A 16,402-nucleotide genomic window follows, 5' to 3' on the forward strand; every position below is an offset into this window, starting at 1 on the left:
CTCTTGTTTCATTGTTCACCATTGAACTGCTCTGACTCTGACACTCACTAAACCTCAACGTAACCTGCAAATTCTTGATATTTGTGCTAATTACAGGTAAATCAGTGAAAAATATCAAGAGAACAGTAAATGTGGACAGAGTGACAAAAAACGTAGTTCAAGATAGGGTTAGGGTGATTTACAAGATGTTTTCAACACTGACAGGTGAAAATGCAAATATATTCAACTGTATGCCAACAAAGTACTGCAAATGATGATGACATGGAGTATAAATGTGTTTCATTCACACACATACATGAACACACACTACTTTCAACACACACATATGCACATGCACATTAGTATCCACATAGTCCACACACACATACCAGCAGTCTACCATCTGTTATGACAGCTGTAAGACACAGACAGCTGTAGACACAGCTGCCTTCTCCCCTACAGACCACCATCGGTGACCTTTGGCCTCTTTTAACCCTAATCTTTATGCCAGGTATTTGAGAAGTTGGGAAAATCAGGGAAGGGAGTTAAAACAACCATGAAACTTTATCTTATGATGAGAAATTGGCTCTGTAGTTAAGAAAAAAGTCTTATTCTTATGAGTTGCCCTATTTAGTGTCAGTTAGCTACTGCATTAAATGTGTGAGTTTTAGTTTGTGAATAGCATTCTGTGTAAGAGGAAAAGTTTTGGCTATTTCACTGTTAAAGCACTAATAAGAAAGAGGTTTGGGTCAGCATTTCTGTACGAAATGCTCACTTATCTTTGTCTTTGCCAGAAGGCCTACAAGACAAGATTCAATGCTGTTTGAACAATGCTGTGAAACTAATCTTAGTTTGGACATCGTAGAAATTAACTGGTTGAGTCATCAAAAGAGAGAGTTTGGCTATTCCTCCAAATTGAGCACAATTGTGCCATAACTAAATTGTGTTATTTTTTTTACCTACTATCTAGGATGTGCACCATTGTAAAAGTGTCATAACATGAAATGACTTGCTAAGTCAACTGGAGGTCTGTTAGTCAGCCACTAACAGGCATTTATCTTACTAAGACCAAGACTAAACTCTCTCTGCAAATAACTCAAGTAGAGCTGTCTTATATTCAAGCTGCTTCTTAAAACAAGAGCATGGAAAGCAAGGTTTCAATGCAGCATGAATATATTTCACCATTAGCTGGGCATGTGCAACCAAAGGCTTTAGCCATCTTTGAAAGCATTGAAATACATTGCAGAATCTTAAACAACTGTAGCTACTAGATAGCATTCAAATAGGAATGATATCAAACGTTCCCATAGCATGTACTTTAGCTGTAAAATACCACAGAAGTCTAGCATGTAGCCACAATGCTAACCTCACATGTAGAAATAAGGCTACAGTGTAATATAATAGCAATGCTGCATGTGTTGCTATGTATTTAACTCAGACGCAGTTACTCATTTTGAGTTAACTCGGCCACAAATCCCATCAAGGAATGGCTTCCCACTGCCATTTTGGAATAAAAACTACTGAGCCTTTCGTATCTGACCAACCTGCTGACTTTCTCCTGTTGTGTGTGTCTGTGCACACTTGTGTGTGTGTGTGTGTGTGAACATTTCTGTGTGTGTGTGTGTGTGTGTCTGCCTGTATGTAAACATATAGGGGGAGCAGTAAGGGTAAAGACATTAGCACCATCAAGTCCCTGAGGGTACTGAGAGTGTTGCGACCTCTGAAGACTATTAAACGTCTTCCCAAACTCAAGGTATGTTTATGTCGAAAATGTAAACAATGCAAATAATTTACATCCTACTTTTTTCATACAACAATATGTGCCCTCTGTGTTGCCTCCTCTCCTCAGGCTGTGTTTGACTGTGTGGTGAACTCTCTGAAGAATGTGCTCAACATCCTGATCGTCTACTTGCTCTTCATGTTCATCTTTGCGGTGGTGGCTGTGCAGCTGTTCAAGGGACGCTTCTTTTACTGCACCGATGAATCTAAAGAGTTTGAGCGCGATTGCAGGTTAGAAAATGCCAAATGTTCTGTCCTGATTCTTTATATTGAAGTCAACAAGGGTCAGTGACTTATGTGGTAGTGAATTTAAAGTCTCAGAAGATGAAGCCAGGGCTGGGTGAACTAGACAAAAAAAAGTTCCACCATCCATGATCATCTTATAATTGAAATGTTCTTATCTCATAAAATGTGGCTGAATTACAACCAGATGTTTTCTCTCCAGTTTTCTCTAGTTTCTGTAGGCTTTGACTGTGTGTGGTGTCTAGGATCTCTGCATTTTTAAGTAAAATTATTACAATATCAACAATGTCCAGATGAAGTAACCACTAATTGACATTCTTCTGTACATACAGTTGCGGTGTTTCCATTAATTACCCAGACTGTGGTGACCTAATTTGTTCCAACAGAGTTTTATAATGAATCAAAAGGTTTTCACACCAGCATAAATGTTGTATGTAGCATCTGTGTAAATCAGATTCACTGCATGGCTGAGTTCAGAAGCTTCCTCATGGACTTTTTGGGATTTTGGAAATTTTTTTTTTATGACAATCTGTAATATAGATCATACACCAAAAAATTAAAATTGGCCATAATGTAAGATTATGAGATTGCTGAACCCAAGTGAGATATAGACCCTCTTGTAAAAGACATTTTTAATCTCAATGATTGTTTCCTGGTTAAATAAAGGGCAAATTAAAGCAAAAAAAACAAACATTAAACCTAGCAATGAAAGAAAAAACAAATATGAAAAAAAAAACATTGTGAAAAATAAAAAAATGAATGGCTTGACCTTTAAATACACAAACTAAAACTAAGTAAAAATCCAGGTAAATTCAGCTCTGTTTTTGTGTTCTCCCTTTATTTGGACTGCTGCTATCCTAGTTTGGTTCATGGTACTCTAAAATGAAATAACCTTACAGAATACGGGACCTTTAATAAGCAAAGCTTTACTAAATCATAATCATCCTACCCTTTTTCTACTTTTGTAAAGCAAAGTCAGCACTAACAGTAAATAAAATGACTAATAATCAGTAAAAAAGCTAAACCTTTTCAGTCCCTCAAAAACACTTATGTTCATGTAAAACCAAGACTAAAGCAAAATCAAAAAACATTTGAAAACAAATGAATAACATTGTGCCACGTACAACAAACCCCACCCCTCAAACGTATTGTAGCTTATTTTGGCATCGATCCAGCTGATGTCATCATGGCTATGCGTGTGCTGATGTCCTGATGGTGTGATATTTGTATTTCAGAGGCGAATATTTGGTGTATGAACGTGATAACGAAGTGAAGGCGCAGAGGCGGGAGTGGAAGAAGTACGATTTCCACTACGACAATGTGGCTTGGGCCCTGCTCACCCTCTTCACTGTGTCCACTGGAGAGGGGTGGCCGCAGTGAGTGCACACAAACCTGCACAGTCCTACACAACTCACATGAGTCTGAAAACCTCTTAACTCCTCACGCTCTCTTGCGCAGGGTGCTGAAGCATTCAGTGGATGCGACTTACGAGAACCAGGGCCCAAGCCCGGGATACCGGATGGAGATGTCCATCTTTTACGTGGTGTACTTCGTGGTCTTCCCCTTCTTCTTCGTCAACATCTTTGTGGCTCTGATCATCATCACCTTCCAGGAGCAAGGGGATAAGATGATGGAGGATTACAGCTTAGAAAAGAATGAGGTGAGGAAATAAACGAGGATAGGTAGAGCATCAAGATGTCGGGAAAAAGAAGCATGTTGAGAAGAATATTTTCTGGCTGGGAGCAAAACTATTACCAATATTTTTCAATATTTTGAGTGATATTTTACAATTTAAATGTTTGCTGCTAAACAGAAACAGTGCTGCTAAACTGATGGTCATTGTTCCTGTAACAGTGATAATAATGATCAATTCTATTCTATTCTGTTCTATTCTATTCTAAACTGTTTATTGTCATTTCTTTTGTAGAGAGCCTGTATAGACTTTGCCATCAACGCCAGGCCTCTGACACGCCACATGCCTCAGAACAAGCTGAGTTTTCAGTACCGGATGTGGGAGTTTGTGGTGTCACCGCCATTTGAATATACTATCATGGCAATGATCGCGCTCAACACAGTTGTGCTGATGATGAAGGTAAAAGTCCTTGTGTAAACATATTTACAATCAAAATCAACAGAAGAACATGAGCTATAGAATATAAGGCTCTGAAGTTGCCATCTTTCTCTCTTTTTATCTCTTCCTGTCTCCCTCTATCAGTTTAATTCAGTGACCAAATATAAACACTCTTTACACTGGCCTTTTCCAGATGTTGCTGTGCTCACTATGTATGATATGATACAGTTTAATGATGTCTGTCTTCACTGGGTGAGCTAAACTCAGTGTCTGTTCACATGTCTGTATACTCATCCTCCTTTCTGTCCCTGGTGGTGTGTGTGTGTGCGCATTTTTGTGTCTGTATGTATGTGTCTCTTACTAATGCACATTTATTTGTGTACGGCAATCCACTCTCTCGAATGTCTACACTGGTTTGCTGGTATGATTGTGTGCTTGTGTGGGCTGCGTGTGTGTGTGTATGTCTGTTTATAGTATGACGGAGCATCTGATACCTATGAAGATGTGTTAGCCAACCTGAACATAGTGTTTACGTCCCTCTTCTCCATGGAATGTGTACTCAAGATCATCGCCTTTGGAGCACTGGTGAGTCTATGTGTGTGGGTTTGTGTGCAGTGGGAATGTAGTGCTCCTCCTAATCTTGGAGTGTTAAATGTAGGTAATGCTATATTTGAAAAAATGAGATTTATCACTGTTACACTGTATATACCTTTAAACTTAAATATGATACCTAAAATTCAACTTGAAATTCACCCATTTGGAATTACTCACTTTGATGGAAAATAATAGTTTAATACTTTGCGAGTTCCCTTCACATGACTAATGTAAACAGTTAAGCTAAATTGAAATGAAATAGGCAAGGCAAGGCAGGTTTATTTATATAGCTATTTCATGTACAAGACAATTCAAAGTGCTTTACATAAAACATTAAAAGCATTACAGCAGGGAAGCAATGAAAAGTATAAGCATGAGAAAAAAAACTCAGACAAATAGATAAAACAGATAAACAGATAGAAACTTTAATCTTGAAAGAAACAGTGCAGATCTGAACTGATGAATAAAAACTCTACTCAAATGCCACTGAGAACAGGTGGGTCTTTAACCTGGATTTAAATAAACTGAGTGTTTCAGCTGATGTGAGGCTTATAAATAAAGGAAGTAAACTGTACAGTTAAAACAATTTGAGCTAAACTAAAACACAATAAAGGAAATAAACTGTACACTAAGCAAGAAAAAATAAATAGGTAAAAAAAGATTGACTGTGCAAGATACAAAATACTGTCATAGTGGTAGACGTTGAGTGCAAATATTATTACTGTTGTGCAAGAATATGTAACAGATATGTATATTGTATCAGCCTTAAAAATGTGTTGACCCTTATCATAGATACCAGGAAACTATTCTGCTTTCAATTTTGGCTGGAGTCAAGAAAATTATTTAACACAACACTGTGATTGTAAGTGTGAGCAGCTAGACTCAGTGTTCCTGCATGTAAACAAGTAAATGCAATGAGAATCTTGCAAGGGGAAAAAATACAGTTCTCTTAAATATGACAATTGTTTTGCATTTATTCTTATGCCAGATCTTCCCAAATCAAATCACTTCCAGATAGTCACTCGATGAGTTCAATGCATCTGTTCTTGGGTAATGTTGGTCACACAGACGTGAGCAAACACAATGTCCTGCTTCGGTTCAGAGATGCAGCGTCACTCTTCACGTGCGTTCTTCTACATCAGGTCTTTTTTACCCCAAGGTGTCCTGGAATGAAAGTGTTTTTTAGCCCGGTCTCCTGTGTTGCTGGGACACATTGCATTGTTTTGTACATACTGAAGGAGAGACGGTGACATAGGAAGAAGAATAGCAAAAAAAGTCAGCTGCAAAGTGTAAAGTCATCGGAGCTGCAGAGGATGGAGGAAGGGATGAATGTTAGGAGGAGATATAGGATATAAGGAGGGCAGTAATACAGTAATTAGAGGAAGGCGTGTGAATGACAGATAGGCGGTGAAAAGAGAAGCGACGATTACAGAAAGGGTGGAGATTAAAAGGGGTAGGATTTGAGTCTGGTAGAGACACAGACTGTAAATGCACAACATACACATAAGGAACACGGGGCCTCAGAGATAAGTGTGTGTATGTGTGCATGTCAAGGTGGTTTATTTTAATAGCTGCCTCTCTTACAGTCTCTGAGTACCCACACTTTTCTAATGCACAGTTTGGCTCTGGGCAATAGGTAGGACAGCTAAGGACACAGGCCTTACTCATCAGCATCTGGTCATTAGTATCCCATTGTCTAAAAGGGAACATTTTAAGAAATATTTATCTATGAGAATCTAGTTTTCATGTTGAATAAATGTCTTATAGCATATATGGATGAGGCTTGATTGCAGATTACTGTAGGAAAGGGATGCGATATGCGTTTTGTGAATGTCTTCGAAAAACACGAAGCAGTTCCATATTAGCTTTGTGTGTGTAATTTAGACTCCGATGTAGTACAATTTGTCCCAGGCTTGTCGTCTGGCATCAGTCCAACCTGCTGTCACTGATGGTCCATTTGTCTCATTTAATTTCTGTCTTGTTCCGGTTTGACACTAACATTCCTTTTTCCACTCTCCTGTTCTCTTTTTCATTTTCTGCTCTCTTCTTTACTCTGTTTCCCTCTTTTATTTCCTGTTTAATTTCTCATTTTTTATCTTCATCCCTTTGCTTTTCTCAATTCTCAATATTTTTGTTGCTAAATCTTTTCCTTACTTGCTACTTGTTTTCTTCCCTGCCACATCCTTGTTTGTTTACTTATGTGTCACCTTTTCTTTCCATTCTCAATTCCCTCTCTTACGTTTTTTGTCTTGCTCACAGAATTATTTCAAAGATGCCTGGAATATTTTTGACTGTGTGACAGTTTTGGGCAGCATTACTGACATCCTTGTCACCGAGCTTGGGGTAAGTGGCATGATTTTTGTGTTTTGATTTGTACTGACGAATCCGAAGAGTAAATACAGAAATGATATTGTTTTAGCAATGTTTGTAGAATCTGTATTTCTTTAGCAAATATGAATAGGTGATCTGTAGTCTGTGTGTAGGGGCTTTCACATCTGTCACATCAGTCTAAAAAACACCAGAAGTTAAGGGAGAGCATGAGTTAGAGGCCACAGTTGAGCCTTGCATTGCTCAATCATGCATGAACATGTCTTGAAAGTCTTATATAATTGTCCCAGTTGGTGCAATAAGGAGAGACCAGACTTGAGCTAACCAGCACTGAGAGCAAGGCAGGAAGCATGCTGATTCTGTGTAGTGAACCAGTGCACAGCTTCTTAAGGCAACCCGATAGTCAGTCATATTATGCTGCGACTCAGGAGGTCGGTAGAGGGTTTGCAGGCACTTCCAAATTCTTTAGTAAATACAGCTGGAAGTATACTGAAGGTCCGCAGGATATCGGATTATGCACAAATGATGTCAGCTAAAAATGAGATTTTACTACTAATTTTAGTCATATATCTATAGTTTCATGTAAATTTTAGTGTTTTGTTTTCACTTTTCATCAGCATATTTCTAAACATGTGCGTTTAGATGAGTTATAATAAAAGGAAAAGGAAGATATTTAATCATTTTTATATAGTTTAATGTAAATTTTAGTGTTTTGTTTTCACTTTTCAGCAGCATATTTCTAAACATGTGCATTAAGTTGAGTTATAATAAAAGGAAAAGGAAGAGATTTAATTATTTTTATATAGTTTAATGTACATTTTTGTGTTTTGTTTTCAATTTTCAGCAGCATATTTCTAAACTTGTGCATTAAAATGAGTTATAATACAAGGAAAAGGAAGAGATTTAAGTAATCACACTTTTTATATATATCATAGATATTATGTTAATATCCCAGTTATTTATCTATTCATCAAGATGAATATTATATGGACAGATCAATGAGATACTGTGTACAATTAATGGAGTTGCAATTATAGTATCAACTTATACAATTATGCACAGCCTGACCAAAAAAAGTCCCAACCTGGCTTTAAGTAAGCAAATAATAAGAGCCTCCAGCCAGATGATTACAGTAGTGATTAATATGTTTTGGCTACAACAGCTGATGCGGTGAGTAGCTTCTCATTTCTTAAACACCCTTCAGTTTGATTGAGAGCATAAAGTTTGGACTGTGTTTCAATGGAAAAACGTCATGTGGTCTAATGAATCCAGACTGACCCTGTTCCAGAGTGATGGATGCATCAGGGTAGGAAGAGAGATGGATGAAGTGATTCCCCATCATGCCATGTGCCTATAGTACAAGCCTGTGGGGGCAGGGTTATGATCTGGGGTTGATTCAGCTGGTCAGATCTAGGTTCCGGAACCTTATGTGTCTGTAAACTTAAGGAAATAGATGTTGTGACATTGCATTTGCTTATTGAAAAGATGCCGCAGAGAATGTGTGCTGTAATCAGACCAAAGCCAGACGAACAAAATGTTAGAGTCTGGAAGTTATTAGGCTGTGCATAATTGCATATGGCTGCCATTTAAAGGTTCAGTGTACACTAGGTGATATTTTGGTTTCAGTGACACACAGAGAGCTACTGTGTAAAACACTCCAAATGAAAGTTATTTTGCTGAAGATTGCAAAATTGTTCACAATAATGTTTTTCAACAAATTCATGGAGGCCTAGTATTCACAGTATACAATATTGCTGGTTGAGAAGCCCTGTGTGGGACAATATGAAACTGCTGATGTGTGCAAACCTGAATGTGTGTGCATACATGCTCATCTCATACAGATTTACAGGAGGATCTGGTGATTATTTAAAATTTAAAGGAGATACACAGATTTCTGAGTACATTTGTGCAGTTTCCTGACGGTTTTCTTAAACTGTGTATTCATTATATATAAAACAATCTAACAGTAAATCAGACCATCTTGGATAAAACTGATCTGACTTTTATGAATGTTTAAGAAATGTTTTTAATGGATTGGTTTGTGTATTGATAAATTTTGATCTTCATTTATTTAAAATTAACACAGTTCTCTGCTGTTTGGGTTGTTTTTCTCCTATATCTGCCACAGAAACATGCTGCTGTGTTAACTTATCTCTGTAATGACTGTTCTGTTTCTTTCTTGTTTTTTATCTTTTTACATGCTTTCTTTAAATCGTCCACAAACTTAACGACGATCTACTGTAATCTACTTCGCCCCATCCCCTTCTCCCCCATCACCTGTGATTCCTTCCAATCAAAATGCACTATGAATCCTCTGTGTCCACCCATGACAACCGGCTTGGTCAATCTCTCTGGTTGTTCTTCGAACCAACCAAAAATCCAAAAATTTGCTGCTATAAACCATATGTCTGCAACATCCACATGTAGATGGTTTGTAATTTTTTGGAGATATTATTTTACTGCATCTGTCTGAACTGTATCCCAGCCATTATTATGGCTGTGAAATGTGCATGCTTTGCTTGACTCCTGCATCCAGAAGGCTCAGCTCTGAGTGAAAACTAAAAGCAGAAAAGATGTTTTGTTTGCTACCTCTCTATCAGTCACTGTTATGATGTATTGTGTATATGTGCAGTAAAAAGACACAAATCACATTCATATACAGTACTGTGCAAAAGTCTTAGGCCACCTTTAGCTTTGTTGTTTTTGCAGGGTTCACATAAGCATACATTTTTATTTCTCATTCACTTTTCTTCAGATACAACAAGAATATACAGCAAATATGTGCACAGCCTTAAAAGACGTACAAAAATGAAACTAAATGCATTCTAAAGGTTAAAGTCACTATTTAGTGTGACCCCTGACCCCATGACAAGAAGCAGCAGTGATAGAAAAATCTCACGTGTTAAATGAACCCTGGTATAAAACATATTAAACCAATTAATTCAGTAAAGCTAATATTGTCTGAACAAAAGACATATTAAGTACATAAAGAGGTCACAATAAATACCACCACTTTAGTTTTGTTTTTACTGCTGTACATACTTCCTATATATCCAGGTTGTATCTTAATGCAGAGACTGAGAAATGCATATGTGTTGTCTTTAGAACTGTGTTAAACCAACACACCTGATGTCCGCCTAGGACTTTTGCTCAGTAGGCTACTGTATATATGGAAGAACACATGTTTGAATCCATACGCAGCAGACATGTATGCGCACATAGACAGTTATACATTTGCCGGTGACTGGTGGAGTGTTTCCTGTTACAACAGAGCAAGTCGACAGCTTTGCCTTTGGCAGAGAAAACAAGTGATGCATGTGGCTCCTTGCATGTCTGAGGCAGGAACTTTTCTTTTCACACCACACTCAAACACACACAGAACAATGTAGCGCGTGTTATGTTATACGATCATGCATGTGCTTGCTGCCAATTCCTTTTTAGCCCTTTAAGTCTAAAATTCCCTTTTTTTGTTTTTGTTTTTTGCTGGGAAAAATGGTTGAAGACAAGATTTTACACATTTTGTATAACTAAAAGCTGTATTTTCTTTAACCTAAAACTAATGAAAATGTCACAAATTGATTTAGTTCAACCATGACCTTACATCGTCCTTCAACCATGCTCCTGTTTTTAACTGTGACATCACTACAGTATGTCACATGACTTTGGCAGCCAATCGTTTTTGATGGTGCAGAAGCTGCCATTAGAATTGCTGCTTTCCCTTGCAATAGTGCACATCTGCATGCTGCAGGCTTGCTTCATTTTAAAATATTGTATCTTTTGCCTTGAGAGAATTAGTGCATTTGGTTGTCTTTTCCAAGAAAATGTCCTGAAATGTCCCTGCACTTTAACTACTCGCAAGTCCTCCCACTACGACTACTTAACCCAATTGGATAAAAACAGTTAGATTTGGATGATTCCCTTTTCCCTTGTGTTGTTTGGTTTGGTTTGTTTAACATAATGGATATGAAAGCTTGTTGAATCCTTGCATTTCTTTCGATTTGTTTGCTTTGACTTGTTTGGCTTCTGGTTCTATGATTTGTGTTCATTTGAATCTTTCTTACTTTGTGTTTGACTGAACTTATTTTCATTTCATGTTTTGGTTATTTAAGACAAATAAGTTCCATATTTTATTCTATATCTAATTTCTCTTTCCCCTTTATTCCATTCCCCAAATCTTGTCCTTTCTCTCAATCCTCTTTCACCTGTCTCAACCCCTCTCCTCCCTTTTTTTTTCTTCTTTTTTTTCTTCCCCCTCTCTATTGTTATATTGCGGCTGTAGAATAATTTCATCAACCTAAGTTTCCTGAGGCTGTTCAGGGCAGCTCGTCTCATCAAGCTGCTGAGGCAGGGAGAAACCATCCGCATCTTACTCTGGACCTTCGTTCAGTCTTTCAAGGTTTACATCCATTTATATGCACATAGTTACACACAGACAAATGGAATCGTCTGCTTTCACCTGTGCAGATTCTTCAGAAATACATACACTCAATATTATCAACAATGCCAAGGTGCAGTCTCACATACTACACCGCATCCATATGTATTAAACTTAATACAAAACAATTAATGTGTCTCTCCTCAGGCACTGCCTTATGTCTGCCTCCTCATTGCCATGCTGTTCTTCATCTATGCCATAATTGGGATGCAGGTGGGTGAGAGCCTCGAACTAAAAACTGCTACAGTGCTTTTGGGATACATTAAGTGTATTTTATAGGAAAGTGATGATGAGTAGGAGGATGAGGTAGAGAGGGAGAATGAGAATGATGGTAATAGTCATAGATGTGGTGCATAACGTTGAAGAAGGATTATAATGAAAGTGGTGTACAGTGAAGCATCTGCAGGCTCATTCAGGCTCTTAAGTCTTTATTAAGTAGTAAAGAAGAGACTAATTACAAAGTCCTTAGTCTAAAATCCAATAATCTGTACTAATCTGTAAACGCATTAATTGTAATTTTTGACAGGTCTTAAAATTTGATTGGATTTAGTGTTTGTTGGAAGTTACTGAAAATAACACATTTGACACCCACTGCACCTATTGGATAAAAATGGTCATATTCTGGTTATACAGATATCAGAGTGACATGAGACGTTAGAAAAAGCTGCAGTAAAGTCACCAGTGAACACTTGCCATTACTTAATATTTATTTGTTTTTATGTCAGGAGCATCAGCTAAATAATTCTTAAACTGTAATCTTAAATTTCCCTTGATGAAATTTGCAGATAGCCTGTAATTATTATTATTATTATTATTATTATTATTATTACCACCTTGCTACTTGTTTCTACTAGTATTTTACAATGTGCAATTTGCCTGTTTTTTTCCCCCAATACTGTTTTCTTTTTTAGAATTATTGTTCTGCTATTTTCTTGTAGTATTTCTTGTGTGTATATCTAGTGTCGGAACCTCAATTTCCTGAAGGTTTTGCCCAAAGGATCAATACAGTTCTATCTAATCTAATCTAATCTAATCTAATCTAATCTAATCTAATCTAATCTAATCTAATTAACAGTCTGGTTTCTACTATTAACTGTGTGATTGTGTGCAACAGCTTTTCGGGAATATTGCCATTGAAGAAGATGGAGAGAGTGCAATCAACCACCACAACAACTTCAGGACCTTCATACAGGCTCTCATGCTTCTCTTCAGGTGCTTTGTGTGTGTGTGTATGTGTGAACATGTGTGTGAGTGAACTGGTAAACATATATTGGCAATTGACATTTGCGCAGTTCTGTATGACACAATTAAGACTAGAGCTGCACAATATATCATTTGGGCATCGTCATTGCGATGTATGTGTGCGCAATAGTCACATCACAGGTCCAGCAATGTAGGAGGCAAATGAACTCAACGTGTTCTCAACTAATTTCGTCCTGGGTACCTAACACACACTGCGCGCAGTGATCCACCAATCACAGTCGTTCTTAATCAGTTTGCCGAAGCAGACCACGCCCCCACATACAGAGTGAGTCGATGGTAACAACACTGAAAAATGAGCAGCGAATGAGAGAAAATCATCGAAAACGAAAACTTGGCACCAAAAAGAAAAGCAACATCAGTTTTATGGAATTATTTTGGCTACAAGAAGGATGATACTGAAGCACGTGTTCTGTGTTGATAGTGCCTTTCAATTGTTGCCACAACGAGAGGTAACACAACTAATTTGTCTGACCTTTTACGTCGGCACCACACAGCTATTTCATATCGCAATATATATTGCAGGGTAAAAAAAAAAAAAAAAATCGCAATGTCAATTTTTTCCAGTATTGTGCAGCCCTAATTAAAACTAACTGCAATCCTTTTTTCAAATGAGTACATTAAAACATATTAAATAACAGGATGATTTTGTGTTTGTAGGAGCGCAACAGGAGAGGCATGGCATGAGATCATGCTTGCATGTCTGGGGGGTAAAGACTGTGACCCCCAGTCAGGGAATCCAGACCCAGAGTGTGGCAGCCAGGTTGCCTACCTCTACTTTGTCTCCTTCATCTTCTTCTGTTCCTTCTTGGTGAGCATTAATCTAATACAATCTTTTGAATTCTCATTTCTTGATACATACTTATTCAAAATCCACAAAAGACATGCATAAAGTTGCGGAGATATACAGAAACATGCACAACTTTGGGAAATCATTTCATAACTTTTTTGCACTTGTGCAGATGCTGAATTTGTTTGTAGCTGTCATCATGGACAACTTTGAGTACCTGACTAGAGATTCATCTATACTGGGACCTCATCATCTGGATGAGTATGTCAGGATATGGGCCGAGTATGATCCAGCTGCCTGGTGAGTGGTAACATGCCTGCATTCAGCTGCATGTACACACACATATATACAGATAATACACAGGCGATGATGCTGATTTCTTTTGTGCATAATAATAGTCACACACATTTGGGTTTTACAAGTAAGTACATTTGTAAGTGACATTAAACACCCTTTTAGAGTTACATAATGACAAACCATATACTATACATGTAGTATATCATGAGTAATAGCTAAAGTCACATAGACTTTACATTAAAAACTTTAAATATTTTTGATTCCTGTGCTTGTACTAATATACTTGTTCACACAGCGTCCCATGCAATGAAAGCAGTAACTTCTGAACAAAGACAGTGAAACACAAGTGTCAACTAGTTCAAACAACTGAATGTTCAAAGCTCCAAGGGTTCTGTACGGATCTGAGTATAACCTCCTCCAGCATCTGGTTATCTCTCTCACACCGTACAACCCACCTCTCCTTCACCTCCTAAGATACCCTCCCACCCCTTCCCAAAACCTCCTCCCTATTCTGGAATCTGCATACTGACAAAAACTTACGGCAGCAACGTCTACACTTTAAGTCAGAGTTCCCTGTGTGATTCTGTAGTGTCAGCTGTAGACATGCTAAGTTTCGTGGTATCTGAATTCCAGTGCCCGTGTGTTGCCTTCATGTCATCCTGCAGACTCTACATAGACTGCTCTATAACAGGTGAATTCAGAGAGAAAAGAGGTGGTAAACTAACAATCAGTGAATAAACATTTTAAAATTAAGACTTTTAAGGAAATTGTAAAAGTGAGTGCAAACATTTTGAATTACTGATTACAGCTTATTATTGAAAACTGTGATAAAGTACTGTATTACTGTGTCGATACTGGACAAATAACACTGAAAAACAACAAATGTTAGCAGTGTTTACAATGTGAGAAAATGTGCTATTGTTTTAGCCACTGTCTTAATGACTTCCACATGCAAACAGAAGACAGGAAACACACACACATGGCTGACATCAAACACATATTTAAGAGGGAGGTTATGTGCACTTCACAAGCAGCTATTAAGTAGCTACCAGTTTGGAAGCACATGTTTTTCTCTTCAGTTAGCAATTTCTTAATTACACTGTGAATACATCAAGTTACTGGTTGGAATGGAAGACTTAAAGAGTTGTGGAATAAGAAAAAAGGACAAACAATGGAGGGAAACAGTATTAGCAGAACTACCGACCTTACATGTACACATTTAGGTGTCTGCATGCATGTGTTTTTTAAAGCAAACATTGTAAAGTATTTTCAGATACTGTCAATCTTGTGCTCTTCCTCCCAGTGTTCTCTCTTCTTCTTTGGATGTGTGTCTTTTTCTCTGTGTGTATGTGTGTGTTTCTTAACTCCCCTGTATTCTTCTTGCAGCGGGCGAATTCATTATAAGGACATGTACAGTTTATTACGAGTTATCGACCCGCCTCTCGGCTTAGGCAAGAAATGCCCCCATAGGGTGGCCTGCAAGGTTTGACTTCCATTCAAACAAAACTTCTCAACCACACTTGCTAGCAACAGCATCCAGGAATGGAGTGAATGCTGCTTTTTCTTTTTTTCTTTTTTTTTTTTTTTCATTTATATTTTATAACTTTTTCCACCATTATTGACTTGCATTCTGAACTGCTAAGAGAATGTGCGGGACAATGCAGACACCCAGAGAAGCATGTGAAATGCACTGAGTGAAATGGAAAATAAATCCACATAAAGATATTTTACCATATCGTAAAATAAAACATTTTTTTTTTTTTATATTGTTTTCTTTTGCTTGCTGTGGAGCCATGGCTATAATGTAGCAAGCTACGGTTGCCCACTGTAGTGTTGCATTGTTCTTGGTTTTTGGGGGTTGGGGGAAAGACAGAAACTGCATTGACACCCCTTCCTCTTCCTCCCCTCTCTCCTTGTCCAAGCAGGAGCAGCTTGTACCTGTTGTCAAGCTATGCCCTGCTCTTCAATCCAAACACACAGACACACACTTATATATTATATATAACACTACACTTTTGTCATACTTCTCAAATTTCGTTCCTTATTATTGTCCCCCTCTTGTCTCCTCTCCTTCTGTCATTTACTGTCTGTCTCTTTTTTCAATCCATTAGTATATTGTACCTCATTTAGACCTTTTCCACCAAATCAGCTGTGGTTCTTGAATCTGTTCTGTGCAGGATTCTTGGTATGATTTAGCGATCTTGCCTGCATTTCCGTAACTTTTAAGGGGAACCATTGTAATCAGGGATGCACCATGAGCCGCTGGTGTTATATAATACACAACAAGATCATAATCTAGGATTTTACCCTACCCAACTCCACTTTATGAGTCCTAGTTATCTTTAGTGTTTTTGGTTTTTTTAAATTTTTTGTTCATATAACATTAGCCTTGGCCAGCTCTTCAACTTGTTTGGCATAAAGCTTTCTCATTTACATTTTTTTAAATGTCAGTTACAGACCAGTTTACCTCCAAATACTGGGTTTCATCAGCAGACCCCGACTCTTCTGTACATATTATCTCCTAAACCCTGTCTTTCCATAATGTAGAATAGGACACGCCCACAAAGGTTTGTACATCAGGTATGTTTCTGCTCAAACCGGCAACTGGTTTTCTAGGTTTCACACC

The 16,402-nt window shown here is 37.8% G+C and overlaps 1 protein-coding gene across 19 annotated transcripts in view; it reads left to right on the forward strand.

Moving 5' to 3' along the window:
- Positions 1-16,402, forward strand: part of cacna1aa (calcium channel, voltage-dependent, P/Q type, alpha 1A subunit, a) — a 112,918-nt gene that overhangs the window by 66,013 nt on the left and 30,503 nt on the right. For 11 of the 19 annotated variants that reach the window (XM_030140076.1, XM_030140068.1, XM_030140073.1 and 8 more), the window contains 14 exons: positions 1,633-1,732; positions 1,829-1,989; positions 3,237-3,377; positions 3,460-3,661; positions 3,929-4,093; positions 4,547-4,657; positions 6,926-7,009; positions 9,422-9,424; positions 11,274-11,390; positions 11,577-11,642; positions 12,544-12,641; positions 13,350-13,500; positions 13,652-13,779; positions 15,163-15,259. In XM_030140076.1, the coding sequence (XP_029995936.1) occupies positions 1,633-1,732; positions 1,829-1,989; positions 3,237-3,377; positions 3,460-3,661; positions 3,929-4,093; positions 4,547-4,657; positions 6,926-7,009; positions 9,422-9,424; positions 11,274-11,390; positions 11,577-11,642; positions 12,544-12,641; positions 13,350-13,500; positions 13,652-13,779; positions 15,163-15,259 (1,624 nt within the window). The remainder of the gene's footprint in view (positions 1-1,632; positions 1,733-1,828; positions 1,990-3,236; positions 3,378-3,459; positions 3,662-3,928; positions 4,094-4,546; positions 4,658-6,925; positions 7,010-9,421; positions 9,425-11,273; positions 11,391-11,576; positions 11,643-12,543; positions 12,642-13,349; positions 13,501-13,651; positions 13,780-15,162; positions 15,260-16,402) is intronic. The other 8 variants (XM_030140069.1, XM_030140070.1, XM_030140077.1 and 5 more) reach the window with 1 other exon arrangement.

The sequence above is a fragment of the Sphaeramia orbicularis genome, chromosome 8, assembly GCF_902148855.1.
Source record: "Sphaeramia orbicularis chromosome 8, fSphaOr1.1, whole genome shotgun sequence".
Taxonomy (NCBI): domain Eukaryota; kingdom Metazoa; phylum Chordata; class Actinopteri; order Kurtiformes; family Apogonidae; genus Sphaeramia; species Sphaeramia orbicularis.